At 34.6% G+C, this 14,898-nt stretch overlaps 1 protein-coding gene across 1 annotated transcript in view; it reads right to left on the reverse strand.

Annotated features, from left to right (window-relative positions):
* The window catches only part of LOC132565528 (equilibrative nucleobase transporter 1-like), a 30,213-nt gene extending 16,865 nt beyond the window's left edge, over positions 1 to 13,348 (reverse strand). Inside the window, exon 1 of the mRNA XM_060230178.1 lies at positions 13,026 to 13,348. Coding sequence (XP_060086161.1) covers positions 13,026 to 13,348 — 323 coding nt within the window. The remainder of the gene's footprint in view (positions 1 to 13,025) is intronic.
* Between the last annotated feature and the right edge of the window lie 1,550 nt (positions 13,349 to 14,898).

Raw genomic sequence — 14,898 nt, forward strand, 5'->3', positions numbered from 1 at the left:
ATACAAATGTAAAGCCTTTACGAATGATTTACCGACCGTTCCTTTATATTCATGAACTCATAAACTAAACAAAATGAAACGTTAATACTTGAATTTACAATAATAACAATGATTTAAAGAGTCAGATACAAGTTTTCATCTCGTGTACTGAGGTTATTCACAAACCTTACACTTAATCCCTCCATCTCATTAACTAAAGTTCACATTATGGTCTTACGGTCGTTTCCTCTTTCAACAACTTTACCCCATTCCACAATTACATGGCCTCACAGTAATGCCCTTCTCATTCCACGTCCCCCCACCCTCACCACCACAGTTCTATCGGTGTGTCGTGTCCTTCACCCCCCACTCACCACCATAGTTCTATCAGTGTGTCGTGTCCTTCACCCACCCCCCTACTCACCACCATAGTTCTATCAGTGTGTCGTGTCCTTCCACGTCCCTCCCCCACCCTAACCACCATAGTTCTATCAGTGTGTCGTGTCCTTCACCCCCCACTCACCATCACAGTTCTATCAGTGTGTCGTGTCCTTCACCCACCCCCAACCCCCCACTCACCACCACAGTTCTATCAGTGTGTCGTGTCCTTCACCACCACCCCACTCACCACCATAGTTCTATCAGTGTGTCGTGTCCTTCACCCCCCCCCACAACTCACCACCACAGTTCTATCAGTGTGTCGTGTCCCTCCACGTCCCCCACCCTCACCACCACAGTTCTATCAGTGTGTCGTGTCCTTCACCCCCCACCCTCACCACCACAGTTCTATCAGTGTGTCGTGTCCTTCCACGTCCCCCCCACCCTCACCACCATAGTTCTATCAGTGTGTCGTGTCCTTCACCCCCCACTCACCACCACAGTTCTATCAGTGTGTCGTGTCCTTCCCCCCCCCCCCACTTACCACCACAGTTCTATCAGTGTGTCGTGTCCTTCACCCCCCACTCACCACCACAGTTCTATCAGTGTGTCGTGTCCTTCACACCCCCACTCACCACCACAGTTCTATCAGTGTGTCGTGTCCTTCACCCCCACTCACCACCACAGTTCTATCAGTGTGTCGTGTCCTTCATCCCCCACTCACCACCACAATTCTATCAGTGTGTCGTGTCCTTCCACGTCCCCCACCCTCACCACCACAGTTCTGTCAGTGTGTCGTGTCCTTCACCCCCCACCCTCTCCACCACAGTTCTATCAGTGTGTCGTGTCCTTCCACGTCCCCCACCCTCACCACCACAGTTCTATCAGTGTGTCGTGTCCTTCACCAACCCCCCCCCCCCCACCCTCACCACCATAGTTCTATCAGTGTGTCGTGTCCTTCACCCCCCACTCACCACCACAGTTCTATCAGTGTGTCGTGTCCTTCACCCCCCACTCACCACCACAGACCTATCAGTGTGTCGTGTCCTTCACCCACCCCAAACCCCCCACTCACCACCACAGTTCTATCAGTGTGTCGTGTCCTTCACCTACTCCAAATCCCGCACTCACCACCACAGTTCTATCAGTGTGTCGTGTCCTTCCCGCACCCCAAACCCCCCCACTCACCACCACAGTTCTATTAGTGTGTCGTGTCCTTTGTAGAGTAGCGTCCTCTTTTCCTCTCTATCAATGTTACACACTAGGCACGAAGAGGGTAAGATGGCCTTGTAAATCTTTATACTGGTTTCCATTATTGTTTCTTATTGCGTTATTGTTTTTGGCCTTGAATGCGATGGAGTCGCGGAACGAGACAAACTTATAGGCAGTAGCGTCAACACTCATGTTAAACTCCAAATGTTTTAATTTGATTGAAAGAGTTATCAATATCAAACCTACTTAATTGTTAAATATAAAGGATTTTCATTTTATTTTACGTTCATGACATAACGTATAATAATTAAGACTTTAACATATGTATGACAAGTAGTGTGACTTTATTTTTTTACGTTTATCTCAATATTGAGCTTAATTGTTTCGAAGCACTTAAGGTATCATGATAGAAACCTGAAATATTGTTATATTTATGTATGACAATTTTAGGTTCTGAATATCACCTTCCGGTAACAATTAATAATCATACGAGATTAAAGGTTTCCGTTTACATTGTATATAAATGTTGAACTTTATTCGCTTGAAGTATTTGATCTGACAAAAACCATCCACATAAATATTTCACCTACAGATAATTGGACATTATGAATGTACTTGTGCAAATGCTAAGTTTTCTGTTTAGCTTTATGTTGAGCTCATTTCTCTTTGTTAAATCCCGATGATACTGTGAAGATAAATAATTATGTGTTATTTCTTTTTTCATCACGATATTACATATGTATTATTACAATAGAAATATAACAGTATGAAGTAATGTAATTCACCTGCAACTGTGGTCCTTTCTGGTACAATGTTTCCTAGTCACAACATAATGACTTGGAATAACATGGATGTCAACTTTCTTTACTGCAGCTGCCCCTGTCATTACGGATAGTGTTCCTGGTGTATCCTCGATTGAAGTAGATGTATAGAAATTTTACCGCATATGAAAAGAGTGATTAATTAAGACTTACAAATATTGTTGACTCTTATTTGGACTTCGTTAATTAATTTGGTTGCAACAAGTTTTGCATTTAGCTCCATATTGAACTTTTTTTCTTTACGTACATAAGCTTATATGATCGACACCTGAACTTATATTTGAAATTTATGAATGATCATCTCCACTCACATCTTTAACTTTGATTTTCGCCTTCTGGTTACCGTTTACTGGACTTTTTAAATGTTTCCCGTTTATCTCGGTGTTGAACTTTATTTCTCGCAATGTACATTATGTTAATGTTGTTGTAACTACATTTAAAATGTACTTTAAAATATGTAAGGCCACGCCAATACATATTTCAGATTCTGCATTTCACAGTTTACAGTCAATAAGACTTTTTTTATCAATAGAGCCATGTTAAAGTTTCTTTTGAAGTAAGTAAGGACACAGTATTTAATCCTGATAATAAGGAAAAGACATAATCATGTGTAATAATTTTCTCAATATTTTGTATAGATATATGTATGGGGTGAAGGTTATCGATATATATATATAGATCCAACAATATATATCATAGTGCTATTAAAGGCATATCTACTTATCCTGTCCTCTAATGAGAACACCGTAACTCTTGTAATAACATTAGCTGAATCATCGTATTATATGTGTACAGTAAAACAGTTGCGTGCACTTAATTGTATTTGCTTTGCCAGTAGCAGTATTCCTACCTGGTACAGTGTTTCAAGGTAATTAAATGATGATTTTTACTAATTCGTTCAGGTGTGAATGTCCTTGTTTTTGTACATATACATGTCGATGCATTTGGTTGCTTCCATCAGTGTACACACACTTAACAAAACAACAGTTATTCCACACAGTATATTAACTAAACAATAGTTTTTACACTTGATTTTGACCAAATAAGTTTTTACACTCCGTATAATAACCAAATAAGTTTTTACACTCCGTATAATAACCAAATAAGTTTTTACACTCCGTATAATAACTAAATAAGTTTTTACACTCCGTATAATAACTAAATAAGTTTTTACACTCCGTATAATAACTAAATAAGTTTTTACACTCCGTATAATAACTAAATAAGTTTTTACACTCCGTATAATAACTAAATAAGTTCTTTTCACTTGGCATATTATTGAATTAATTTGTACTATCTGTATATTATTAAATTGAAATTTAAAGAAAAATGGTTTGTCATGGGATCGCCAGTTATGAGCTCTTTAGCCCTAGTTAAGACGTAACGGACTGGCTAGACTTATTTCAGGACATACACTCTGGATAATATAGACTTTTTACAACTAAATTTTTGGACTTAGCATTCGATTGTTAGCCAACAAAAACTGTTATGACTCTGACAAACATTGATTTTAACGTCAATTTCGTTAGGAAAAGGAATATTTATAAAAATATGTAAATGGTATCGCACTACTTATAACATGAATAATTTCAGGAAACAATAAAACCATGGTAACAATCAGAAAAAAAAAGAAAAACAAACCGCAGACATAAGTGGAATTTCGATCAATATGCATATTGAAATTTCTTGAAAAGTGTTCGTGGACTGACAAAAATATCGGAAAAGTACAACAGCATGTCTTACCTTATAAATGGAGCTAGAAACATTGAGATGACAAATGTATGTAAAGCCAACATATAAAACGATTACGTTGTCGTCATTTCAAGTATTGATGGCTCTATTGTTAAGGTACTTAGGTAGAATATATCTGGCATAACAATTCAATTAAATGACATTATAGACATTTTGAAAACTTTAAATATACGTCTTAAGAAAATATATATATATATATATATATATATATATAAAGAAATATAAGATAAACAAACAAACAAAATGCAAATGACTTATGGAAGCTTCGGCCTGTATAGACAAATGCGGATATCCGCCAAACATCATATATCGGTATTTGTATTTGTCTAAATATGAATGAAATGCGACCGATAGTCTGTTATCAAAATACGGTCTATGCAAGTATGGAAATGGCTTACTCCAGTACGGGTGTTAGATCAAAACAAAAAGATCTTACTAAGTACACTTTTGTCAGGCTTTCAAACCAATCTGCCTGTATTATTCCATAATGAGGAAAACTGGGAAGACCGGCTGCACTGAATGTTCACTACTTAAGATTAACAACCTAAAACAAAAATAGAACAAAATATTTTAAGTCTGCATAGGTAACATTGAAGATGTTCAAGTAACCGTGGGGAGATATTAACCTTGACTTTACATATATTGGCCAGTTGTTAAACTTTATGTTATGAACACAATGATTGTTGTGGTCGCCTTAATGTGAGAAAATGTCAGATTTTCAACACAGTGTTAATGCAACTACAGAGAGATATTGACCGTGACTTAAGTGATATAGGTTATTACAAAATAAGGATATGAACACAATTATTGTCGTGGTTTGTCGCCGGTTGTTTTCAGCAAAAGCATTCATGTGAGAAAATACACGACGATAATATCAACATACTGAGCTAAGTAGTTTATCTATTAACATAAACGTTGTGTGGATATCGAAACAACTTTAAATTAACATGAAATCTGCACTTCCTAAAAGTTCATCAACATTTTGAACTGAATGACTCATAGCTTCACTCTTGTCTTTTTTTTTTAGTTTGCTTAAATTTTGCACGATTTGAACAAGACACACACTGACATATCCACATATACCAATGTTTTACCACGGACTAACACCTATCGCCGTCTTCTTCTACAAGATGTAATGGCATTCATCATCATCAGGCGGTGGTCGAGTGGCGCTGTGGTAACACACTCGTCTTTTTTCTTGCTGTCCGGTACACACACACACACCACCACCACCACCACCACCACCACCATCAAACACACACACACATGCACACCACCACAACACACACCATTACAATCACACACTCGCTCTGTCTCTTTCTCTCTCCTTCCTCCCCCACACTCGCTCTGTCTCTCTTTCCTTCCTTCCTCCTTCTCACACACTCGCTCTGTCTCCCTGCTTGATACCAATTGTAACATTTAACTGATATCATCAATTCAGCTAAATTTTGTGTATTCATATTGTAATGTTATTGGTAAATGACCTTGAATAGGTTAGATAACTTGTGCTCAATCCCACCGATATAGATATGTTTAAGTCAAACCAGTGTTGTCACTTTTATGGAAATTTAACTTTTTGCATCTGTTAACAAATTACAATTTCTACGACGAGGAAAATGAGAATTGTCTAGGTCAGCTTCGCCCCCTTGTCACTCACGAGTCTTAGAGGGACGAAGCAACATTGGTTCGTTAATTGGTCAGAAAACCGCGAATATGGCAAAAGTCATTTATAATATGATAAATATACACTTCACAAAATATCTTTAAACTTTGTAAAATTATCAAAATCACTGTTACCAGGTTCTGACACCGTTCTCGGGTAATTCATCGAGCGATGGATGAAATAAATGAGACCCACTAACCAACCAAGAAAAAACTGGTACATGTTATTGGTTTAGATCAAATATCATTTATGGAAGGAAGTAACGGCGTTGACACTGATAAAGCCATTAGAATTGTTTATCATCGAACATTTTTATTTTAATCGTGTTGAATCACGATATACCCTGTACAGCCGCCGTTCCGGTAATGGGGTTTTGGGAAGGGGTTCTTACATTGAGCTGCACAACCTGTGTTTTACATCTACGTTTTTCATGTATGGAACCTGTGCTCTGTATTTCTTTTTTTTGTCTATCTGTTACTTATCCTAATACATTTTCCCTCTAGTTTGAAGTAGTTGCCGTCCCTCTGAAACCACGATAAACAAGGAAACGAAAGCGAAACCATGCGTATCTAGACAAGTCGTTTTTAGTTTGTGAAAGCATTCATTCAAATAGACACATTTTAGAAACTTTTTAGTATTACCAACATTCACCACTTTGATAATATTAATTTCATCCAAGAGTACACAGTAGGCATAGCAGTGTTGGTATTTTGATGACTATAATCATTATGATAACAAAGAAATATATCCATTACCAAAGCCTTCATTCTGAGGGAGATAATGTAATAAAAGAATACAAATTTAATTCTAAAGAGATGACGAGGAGATGACAAAATTTCAAAATTTCCTTTTCTCGTTTTTTTTAGTATCCAACTTGTTAAGAACTTCGTTCTAGACATTTCTATGGATATGAATATAAAAACTTCAAAGTAGGCCTCTTAAAAACTTACTAAAATACTTCTTTTCAAGGCTTCATTATGTAATTTATATTGATTTTAGTTTTGTTTTAAATGTTTTCATCATTTGATTTTGTACAAATAATGATCTTGTCAATATTCTTTAAAATAAACCAAAATCACATTTTCCAGTCTTTTACCAAAACCCCCACAAATTCCAGAATCTAAATCGTATAATTGGATGCTGAGATTTTTTGACGCAGATCCGAGACAAATATTCATCTCTAACCACCTAGCGAAGAAAATGAAAAAAAAAAAAAAAAACAAAAAAAAAAAAAAAAAAAAAAACAAACAAAAAACGTAGCCATTCATAATCCTCTGCAAATACCATTTTTTCTAAATTAATTTTAGTTCAAACAATTTGTCTGCTGTTTACATCGTAGACACTTATATGATCGGATTGATATTCTGCTTTAAACTGTGGGGGAAAAAAAATCGAAAAAAATTAATATTGATTTTTTTTCTCTTTTCTGTAGGTGACCTTGATCCCTTGGCGAGTTCTTTAATTTGAAAGAATTTCTATTAACATGAATGAAAAAATGTTATATCTGACCTTTCTCTACATGAAATATAATTATTGCAAATTTGTAGGACAAATAGTTTTCGGTTATTGCTGATTTTAGAATTTCTGGTAATTGGGTCATGGCGGCCATATTGGATTTTTGACCTACTTAAAAATGCTGCATTAACAAGTTCAGATGTACCTCCATAACATACTATATAGGTTGGGTGCCTATCCTTTACCGTTTAAAAGGTTACGAACACACAAATTTGGAATAAAAGTAATAAAAAACATAACAAAAACAAAAAGTCTTTGCACCTTTTGGTGAAAAGTCCTAATTAACAGGTTACTCTCACAATCTCGATAGGAAGTAAACTGATATAGAGATGATGGACGAATACATAAATGGTAAGGTACAATGTAAATACTGTAGACTTAACATTGACAGATAATTCGGATATAGGGATGATGGACGGATACAGAAATAGTCAGGTACAATGTAAATATTGTAGACTTAACATTGACAGATAATTCGGATATAGAGATGATGGACGGATACAGAAATAGTCAGGTACAATGTAAATATTGTAGACTTAACATTAACAGATAATTCGGATACAGATATGAGTTTAATGTGTGTAAACTGTATCTTAAATCTTTGTCGGTCAAAGACTGTAATGGAGACATTACATGTTTATGAATCGGTATATCGAAGATGGAAGTCTCGATTCAGCCAAAATGGTGATAAGTTTCTAATAGCTTTCAGAAACGGACGTGTATAGTTACTTCCTAACGCGACGCTACCCAAAATGATACCAAATTTTCAATGGTTTACCTTGATATTTCGTTTGCCACGGATCAATTCCCAAACGTTGTTTTATTTCGACAAAGAGTGACCAAGAACTTCCTCTCCGTGCGTTGGTTGGACGTTAAGAGCGCGTGTATTTATTGACAGAACGGTATATATGATATGTCGTCATTCCGGTATCAAAGAAGGTGCGTATACTCAAATTGATCCCTTGCATGGAAAGGGAATGAAACATACACCAGAACAGCTGTCATGATTTTCCAGAACAAATAAGACGTTAGTATATATTTTGAACCACGTCATATTGATTATCTCATACTTTAAGTGTAAATATGGAATATTGGCGTTGTACACCGATCAACATCACGTCACATATTGTATATAAGCGTACATGTACACAGAAGTACAGCAAAACATCACTGTCTTTTCTAATTATCTGAAATATAGAGTATGCTTTTAGATATATTTAGTGAAAATCCACCAAAATAAATTTGAAAGCAACTTAAAAGCATTTATCATCGAACGTTAACTCGCTTATAAGTAAATCAGAGATATGTTGTAAATATCAATTTGCCAGTTTCAGATATGTAGGTTGAGTAACTTGAAACTGATGCTGTACCTCTACACTGAAATTTTTTGTATATGGATTCGGTAATTTTATAGATGTTTGAAAAATATAATCTTTTACAATTTTATATTGATATCTATTTAAGGTACATGGATATCAATTAGCCAATCCCATTGAACTAGTTTGTACCTGATATTTTGTGTTGACTACAACTTCATATAGACATTTAACGAAATGATAATGAACTAATGCATTTCTATTTTAAGCTATTCTTTGAAGAAAAAGATGTATGCAGACTTCAGAAATATCTAATAGCTCTTCAAAATGAATAAAGACAAATACAAATTGACAGAAAAATATCAGAGAATGATTATTTGGTGATGATAAGTTAGTTTTTTTTATAAATATTTAAATTGTCAGTTTTATTTCTTGAGTAAGGTAATCTTCTGAGCGTTTTCCAGTTTGAAGGTTATCTATGTATTCTCAAGGACAACATGTTCAGTTTTTCAAGAAATTGTTTGTTCCACAGAAGGTCAGAAGAAATTATTTTCTTTCAATGTATGCAACATATGTCAAATATCAGAGACCTATAGGTATAAATACCTTTCTTAATTCATGCATCATACTTAATGTTTCTATCTTTCTCCCTTCTTATAATTTTCTTGTAACTCCTGTAGTGAAACGCTGTTCTAAATAGATCGATATCGTCATTATTGATGTATACCTTGTCCTAAAATGACAAACACAGTTAAGTTATATATATCAAGTTCATAATTTTATAATGTGTATGAAATAATTTAGATATTATATTTAAGATAAAGAGGTAGAGAGTCCGCCTTCATATATTATGTATCATATTATCTGGTACAAGTAGAAAGGAAGATAAGAGGAAGCTAATCAGTTAGAGTCAAACTCTGGTATGGATATAGTCTGTAAAACGAAATAATGCCTTATACTGAAAACTTATGAAAGTTGATTACTACATTGTCTGACCTATACATTGCATTGTTTCTTCCCGATTAAGGAAGGAAAGGAATGTGTTACATTGGACATACAAAGTGTTTGTGATGTCCTCTTCGTCTATCCTTGATGTCAACTTGACAGCAAAGATGTCTTCTGACTGTGGCACTGCATCTACGTATTGATTTCATCCTTAGCTGGTTACAATGTGACTTGATTGACTTTCAAAAGACATTCAACGATCATATGTCTCAGTTTATTATTCTTGACAGTATTTTAATTGTTTAGTTTGTCATTTTGTTTTTACTTCTTTACTGCAAAATACAGTTTGGATTGAAATGAATGAATTATACATGATTATGAAAATAAATGTCATATTACATGACTGAGTCGTGTTCATCTTTTTGTTATGAGTATTCGTTTGCTGGTACGGTCAAATGACATAGAAACATTCCAATAAATCTCTGAAATGGGAACCTTCATTAAATCTTGTCACACTGAAATTAGGCTAAAGATTGGTATCTCTTTAATATACACGTATGTAAATTATTCCAGTTGAATATCCATTTCAAAATTTTAAAAAAAAAATCACATTAGAATAAACAAAGATTCAACGAACACAGAATATAAATTAACATTTAATCTTTATCGTGGTAATATTTTATTTGTCGGCATATTTGCTTACCTGATATTTGACAATGCATGCTTGCAGTGTGTCTGGAAAATGTTTCATTTTAATATTTAATAGCTCTTCAGACCATACGAGTAATATTCTTTACATACAACAAATAAAAAAGTATTGTTTCCTTTATATGGCTTCATCTCTACTGCAAAATTGTGTTTACTCTGACCAGAGACTTGCCTAGATGTAGGTCCCTGCATGTATTTCAAGGGTAAATGTTTGTTTAAATCGTGTTATTATTTAATAAGTGAGACAAGATTAGTTTTATCTCGCACACACACACCCACACACCCTCAGAGAGAGAGAGAGAGAGAGAGAGAGAGAGAGAGAGAGAGAGAGAGAGAGAGAGAGAGAGAGAGAGAGAGAGAGAGATTCAACAAGTGGATTGGCTATTGGTATATCATCAAGATTTCAGTAGAAGAAATAATACTTTCTACATTAAGTATATTAGAATCTATTGTGTATTGTTCTGATAATTTTAGGGGTCATTGTCAATACGAATAAAAAAGAAGAAGAAATCATCAGAATTTTTTATTATTTACAGAAATTTAATGTTTTGTATATTAGCAAAGCAGCTTTCATGTCACTAAGAGCTTGTATAGATTTTCTTTCAGTCATCTTGCGATGTTTAGTTGCGCAGTGTAAACAAGATGGCGGAGACGACAACAGTCGTAGCTCGTCGATACAAAATCGAATCACAGAAAACATACTTAGATATTTTCTACACGAAAGTGATTATTTTTTATTTATTTATTTATTTATTTATTTTTTTTGAGTTTATCGTGTAATGACAGATTCATTTGATATGTTTAAAAATATCCAGAAGGGCTAGAAAAATACTCGTCGCACGACCATAGGATTTGTGGTAAGAACATTTGTGACATTTTTGCCCATTTCTATAGGGTTTTGTAGAGAAACTATGATGCTTTGTACAATGAATCAGTGTTGAATAAACAGTTCGATGTTGTCATTTTTACATAATCAGTTTGAAATCTTGCATATTTCATTCGCAAGGGTAAATTCGTAATTCGTTAAAGGTATCAACTTGGGTACGATATCGATTTGGGTAGTGTCACGTTATATATTTATGTGTGTTCAATATTTACACCGAGTTCTTCATTACAATTCAGCCTTGTTTGATAACAAGTTAAGGATTTGTCCATCGAAGCATTGTAATATTAGACGAGGTGAATAAGCAATTCTGATCTTGTGATATAAACCGACGTGAAATAATCGCTCGAATATTGTGAATTTAAACCAACGTTAATAACAATCCGACTTTTGTTATTTCAACTAGCATGAAAACCCTATCCATATATTATGATATTAACCGATATGGATAAACCACCTAAATATTCTTATATAAACCGACGAGAATAAACTACCAGAATATTGTGATACAAACTAACGTTAATACCCCATCCGAATATAGTGATATAAACCAATATTAATACCCCATCCGAATATTGTGATATTAACTGGTGTAAATAAACTACCCGAAGAAGGTTAATCATAATAATAATTTTATTGTGAAGTAGATAAGAAAGTCCGAAATGTTACATTCTAGGAAAGTATACCGCGGTATTGGACTTGACACAAGGGCAAGTTATTAAGTTCGTGAACGGGTAGGAGTGACCTTGAAACGATGTCTAGGTACAAGTTAAGCTGGAGTTTGGGACGGGAGATTTGGAAGGAATCTAACTTATATTCTGCTGTTGATTTTCACTTTCCAAGAACTATATCTCATTTACACATTTATATATAGAAATATCTGACATTTTGAGTGTGGAAAGCTGATATTTTGTGTAAGGAGGAATGAGTGGTTTTTGCTCACTTGTACTGTACAATTCAATACAGTGTTCAATTTTGATTAAATGTTTTCCTTCTCGGTGCAACACAGGATACAAATCTGCTTATGTTTATAGCAATTTCAACATAAATGATACATGTTTATAAGAATGCTCTCAATTATTTTTCGTTTATTTATTATTTTTTTTACAGAAGTACAAGTGATATACGAGAAAAAGAAATCAACAAACATGTTTTAATGAAAATGGTATAGAACCACGAATCACATCTCTTGCGTGTTTGATAAATGATATTGATTAATAGTTTCATTTCTTATCCAAGTTTCCGCTCATCAAGGAGCGTGTTTTATCACTGTGTGTGGTCATTCATAGGGGATAAATTAGAACCAAAACAAAAATTGACAAAACGCATTGAGTTCAGTAGACAGTTAAAAATTACAGCAGGTGGTAAGCAGTGCGCAATGAAAAAAGTATGCAGTAGACCGATCTCCATTGTCGTATTTGGAATTCAATAGGACAGCCTCGGACAGCTAGCTCACTGGAACTTTGTTTTTAGAGAATCACACTAAATGCTTTACAAAATTAAGTTAAACTTAGCAAATATTTTAACAAACAAATCTAAAACCTGTCATGCCAAATACTTGTTCCAGAAACTAGATTTGAAACCATGAATAGAAGAATACGTTTTACTTCGAAATCTAATTTCCTGTTTAAAGCAAGGGATATCCTTAACACGGATCGCTTTTTTTCGTCCGCTGAAAGGCTCAAAATGCCATAATGGTGGACGTTAAACCTATTAGATTAATTAATCTATTGATAAGACCCTTTGAGCAAAATTAAGTGTGTCTTGCATTCAATATGATAGCAAATTGACAAACATTGACGTATCGATATGTAATTCATCACAGACAATACCACATTATATAATATACTTACATACTGAGTGTGCGTACTCTCTTCACACCAAACTTGAAGTACATATGTCCCATTACAACACAAATTACTGTAAATATCACTATTCCAACACTGAAAATCAAGTTAAATATTTCGTCTTGTGATAAACAATCTGCATTGGAAACTTCATATGTTCCATTTCCGGAAGTGACGTTGTTGCCTTCAATGCACAGTTCTTCAAAGAAGTGTTCCTGTTTTAATATGTAGAGCAAGGAAGGCCATCCGTACTGAATTCCTCCAAACAGTAAGATTTCGAGTAAACTCAGCAATATTAGGATTGCAATTCGAACTGATGATACAGCCATAATGTACCTCAAAATATCCTCCAACCTTCAAACTTTACAGCATATAGGTCTTATAAAGAGATATACTCTTATGAACACTATGGAAAACTGAATGATCAATTCCTCTGGTGCGGATCTGCAAAAGTTTCTTTTTTTTTTAATATAAATATCTTTGCGTCATTTTAACTGGAAACGAAACCTGCTTTGGTTTATAACAAAAAGCTTCAACGGAAGAGCAAAAGAAAAAAGCCAAATCGTTTCCCTCAAAAAGACGTTCTTCGTTGATAAAAATATATATTATTTACACGTAAATAAATCTGTCGTTAAGTTTGTTCAGTCAATATTTGATATCAGTTCTAATATCTGTCGAATGTATCGAAAACAGAAATTGAAAATTAAACTCAAACATTTGATTACTTAGCAGTTTGACATTTCGTACACATCGAAAAAATCTATTTTTTTAGTCCGACTTTGGAATTGATACACAGTAAGTCCAGATGAAGTCTGACAGAGATGGTCACCAGTCAAACTGACCCTTGTATGTCCAGCTGGTTTTCACTGTGGGTCAAGCGTGTCCGATGGTCGGTGCTTATTGGTCCTAAATATCAGTACTTGGGGAGGAACTACAATGTACCTCGTCTTTATTACAGTGTTATGTGTGTATTAATTACAAGATCGCCACATTGGACAATGAAAGTATTGTCATCTTTCTCCCCTGAACCGTAATTAATTCATTCAATGCTAGATTTGTCTGTTGTTCGCTAGAGAGAGTTCGGATATCAATCAAATCATTTTCTTTATACTTTAAGTCTCACAGAGTATTAGATTTAACAAATATTACAAATCTTATATAATAAATGTCATATTTGAATAATATTTTCATTAACAGGTTTCCGTATACATTTATCTAAATACTCGCTTACACAGACACACACGCTGTCGTCCTCTCAGACACACACTTACCCGATCACACATATTCACCATCACGTTCGCATTAACAACAGCGTCACTTATTTACAACTTGTAATAATCACCTTAAACCATGTTATGATAAATAGAAAGTAAACTGACATGACAACAATGATAACAAATATGATAAATATTACAAAATATATCCATACTGCTTCTGAACGCCCTTCAAATGTAACATGTATGCATGTAACTCATTAACATTGCTGTAGCTAAATACGCCAGGTCTACATATAAGTAATAAGATTTGAAATATCTTATACTTAAAAATATTATCAAATTCGTCCTCATTACCTCGATTGTCCACATATCGTACAAATCATACCTTCCCTGGGGATGTTACTATATATTTTACTCTCTAAGTTGATGTGATGATCATTTTAATTGTCATTTACCTTGTCAATACGGGTTACAAGGTTTCGGGACATTTCTTTGCTCTGTTGATTTTTGCAGTATTTCCAATATCTTCATATTTTTCCCGTTTTCACATCTTAGAAGACTGAAAAAGATACCTGCTGTTATCATACTGTGTTTCAACTAGTTTGTGATTTTTATGTCTCCGTCGGCACTGCTTTACCTTTTAAGTTGATGCTCGTCACTGT

Source organism: Ylistrum balloti, unplaced genomic scaffold, assembly GCF_031769215.1.
Source record: "Ylistrum balloti isolate Yb309-2 unplaced genomic scaffold, AGI_CSIRO_Ybal_v1 Utg369724, whole genome shotgun sequence".
In the NCBI taxonomy this organism is placed as follows: domain Eukaryota; kingdom Metazoa; phylum Mollusca; class Bivalvia; order Pectinida; family Pectinidae; genus Ylistrum; species Ylistrum balloti.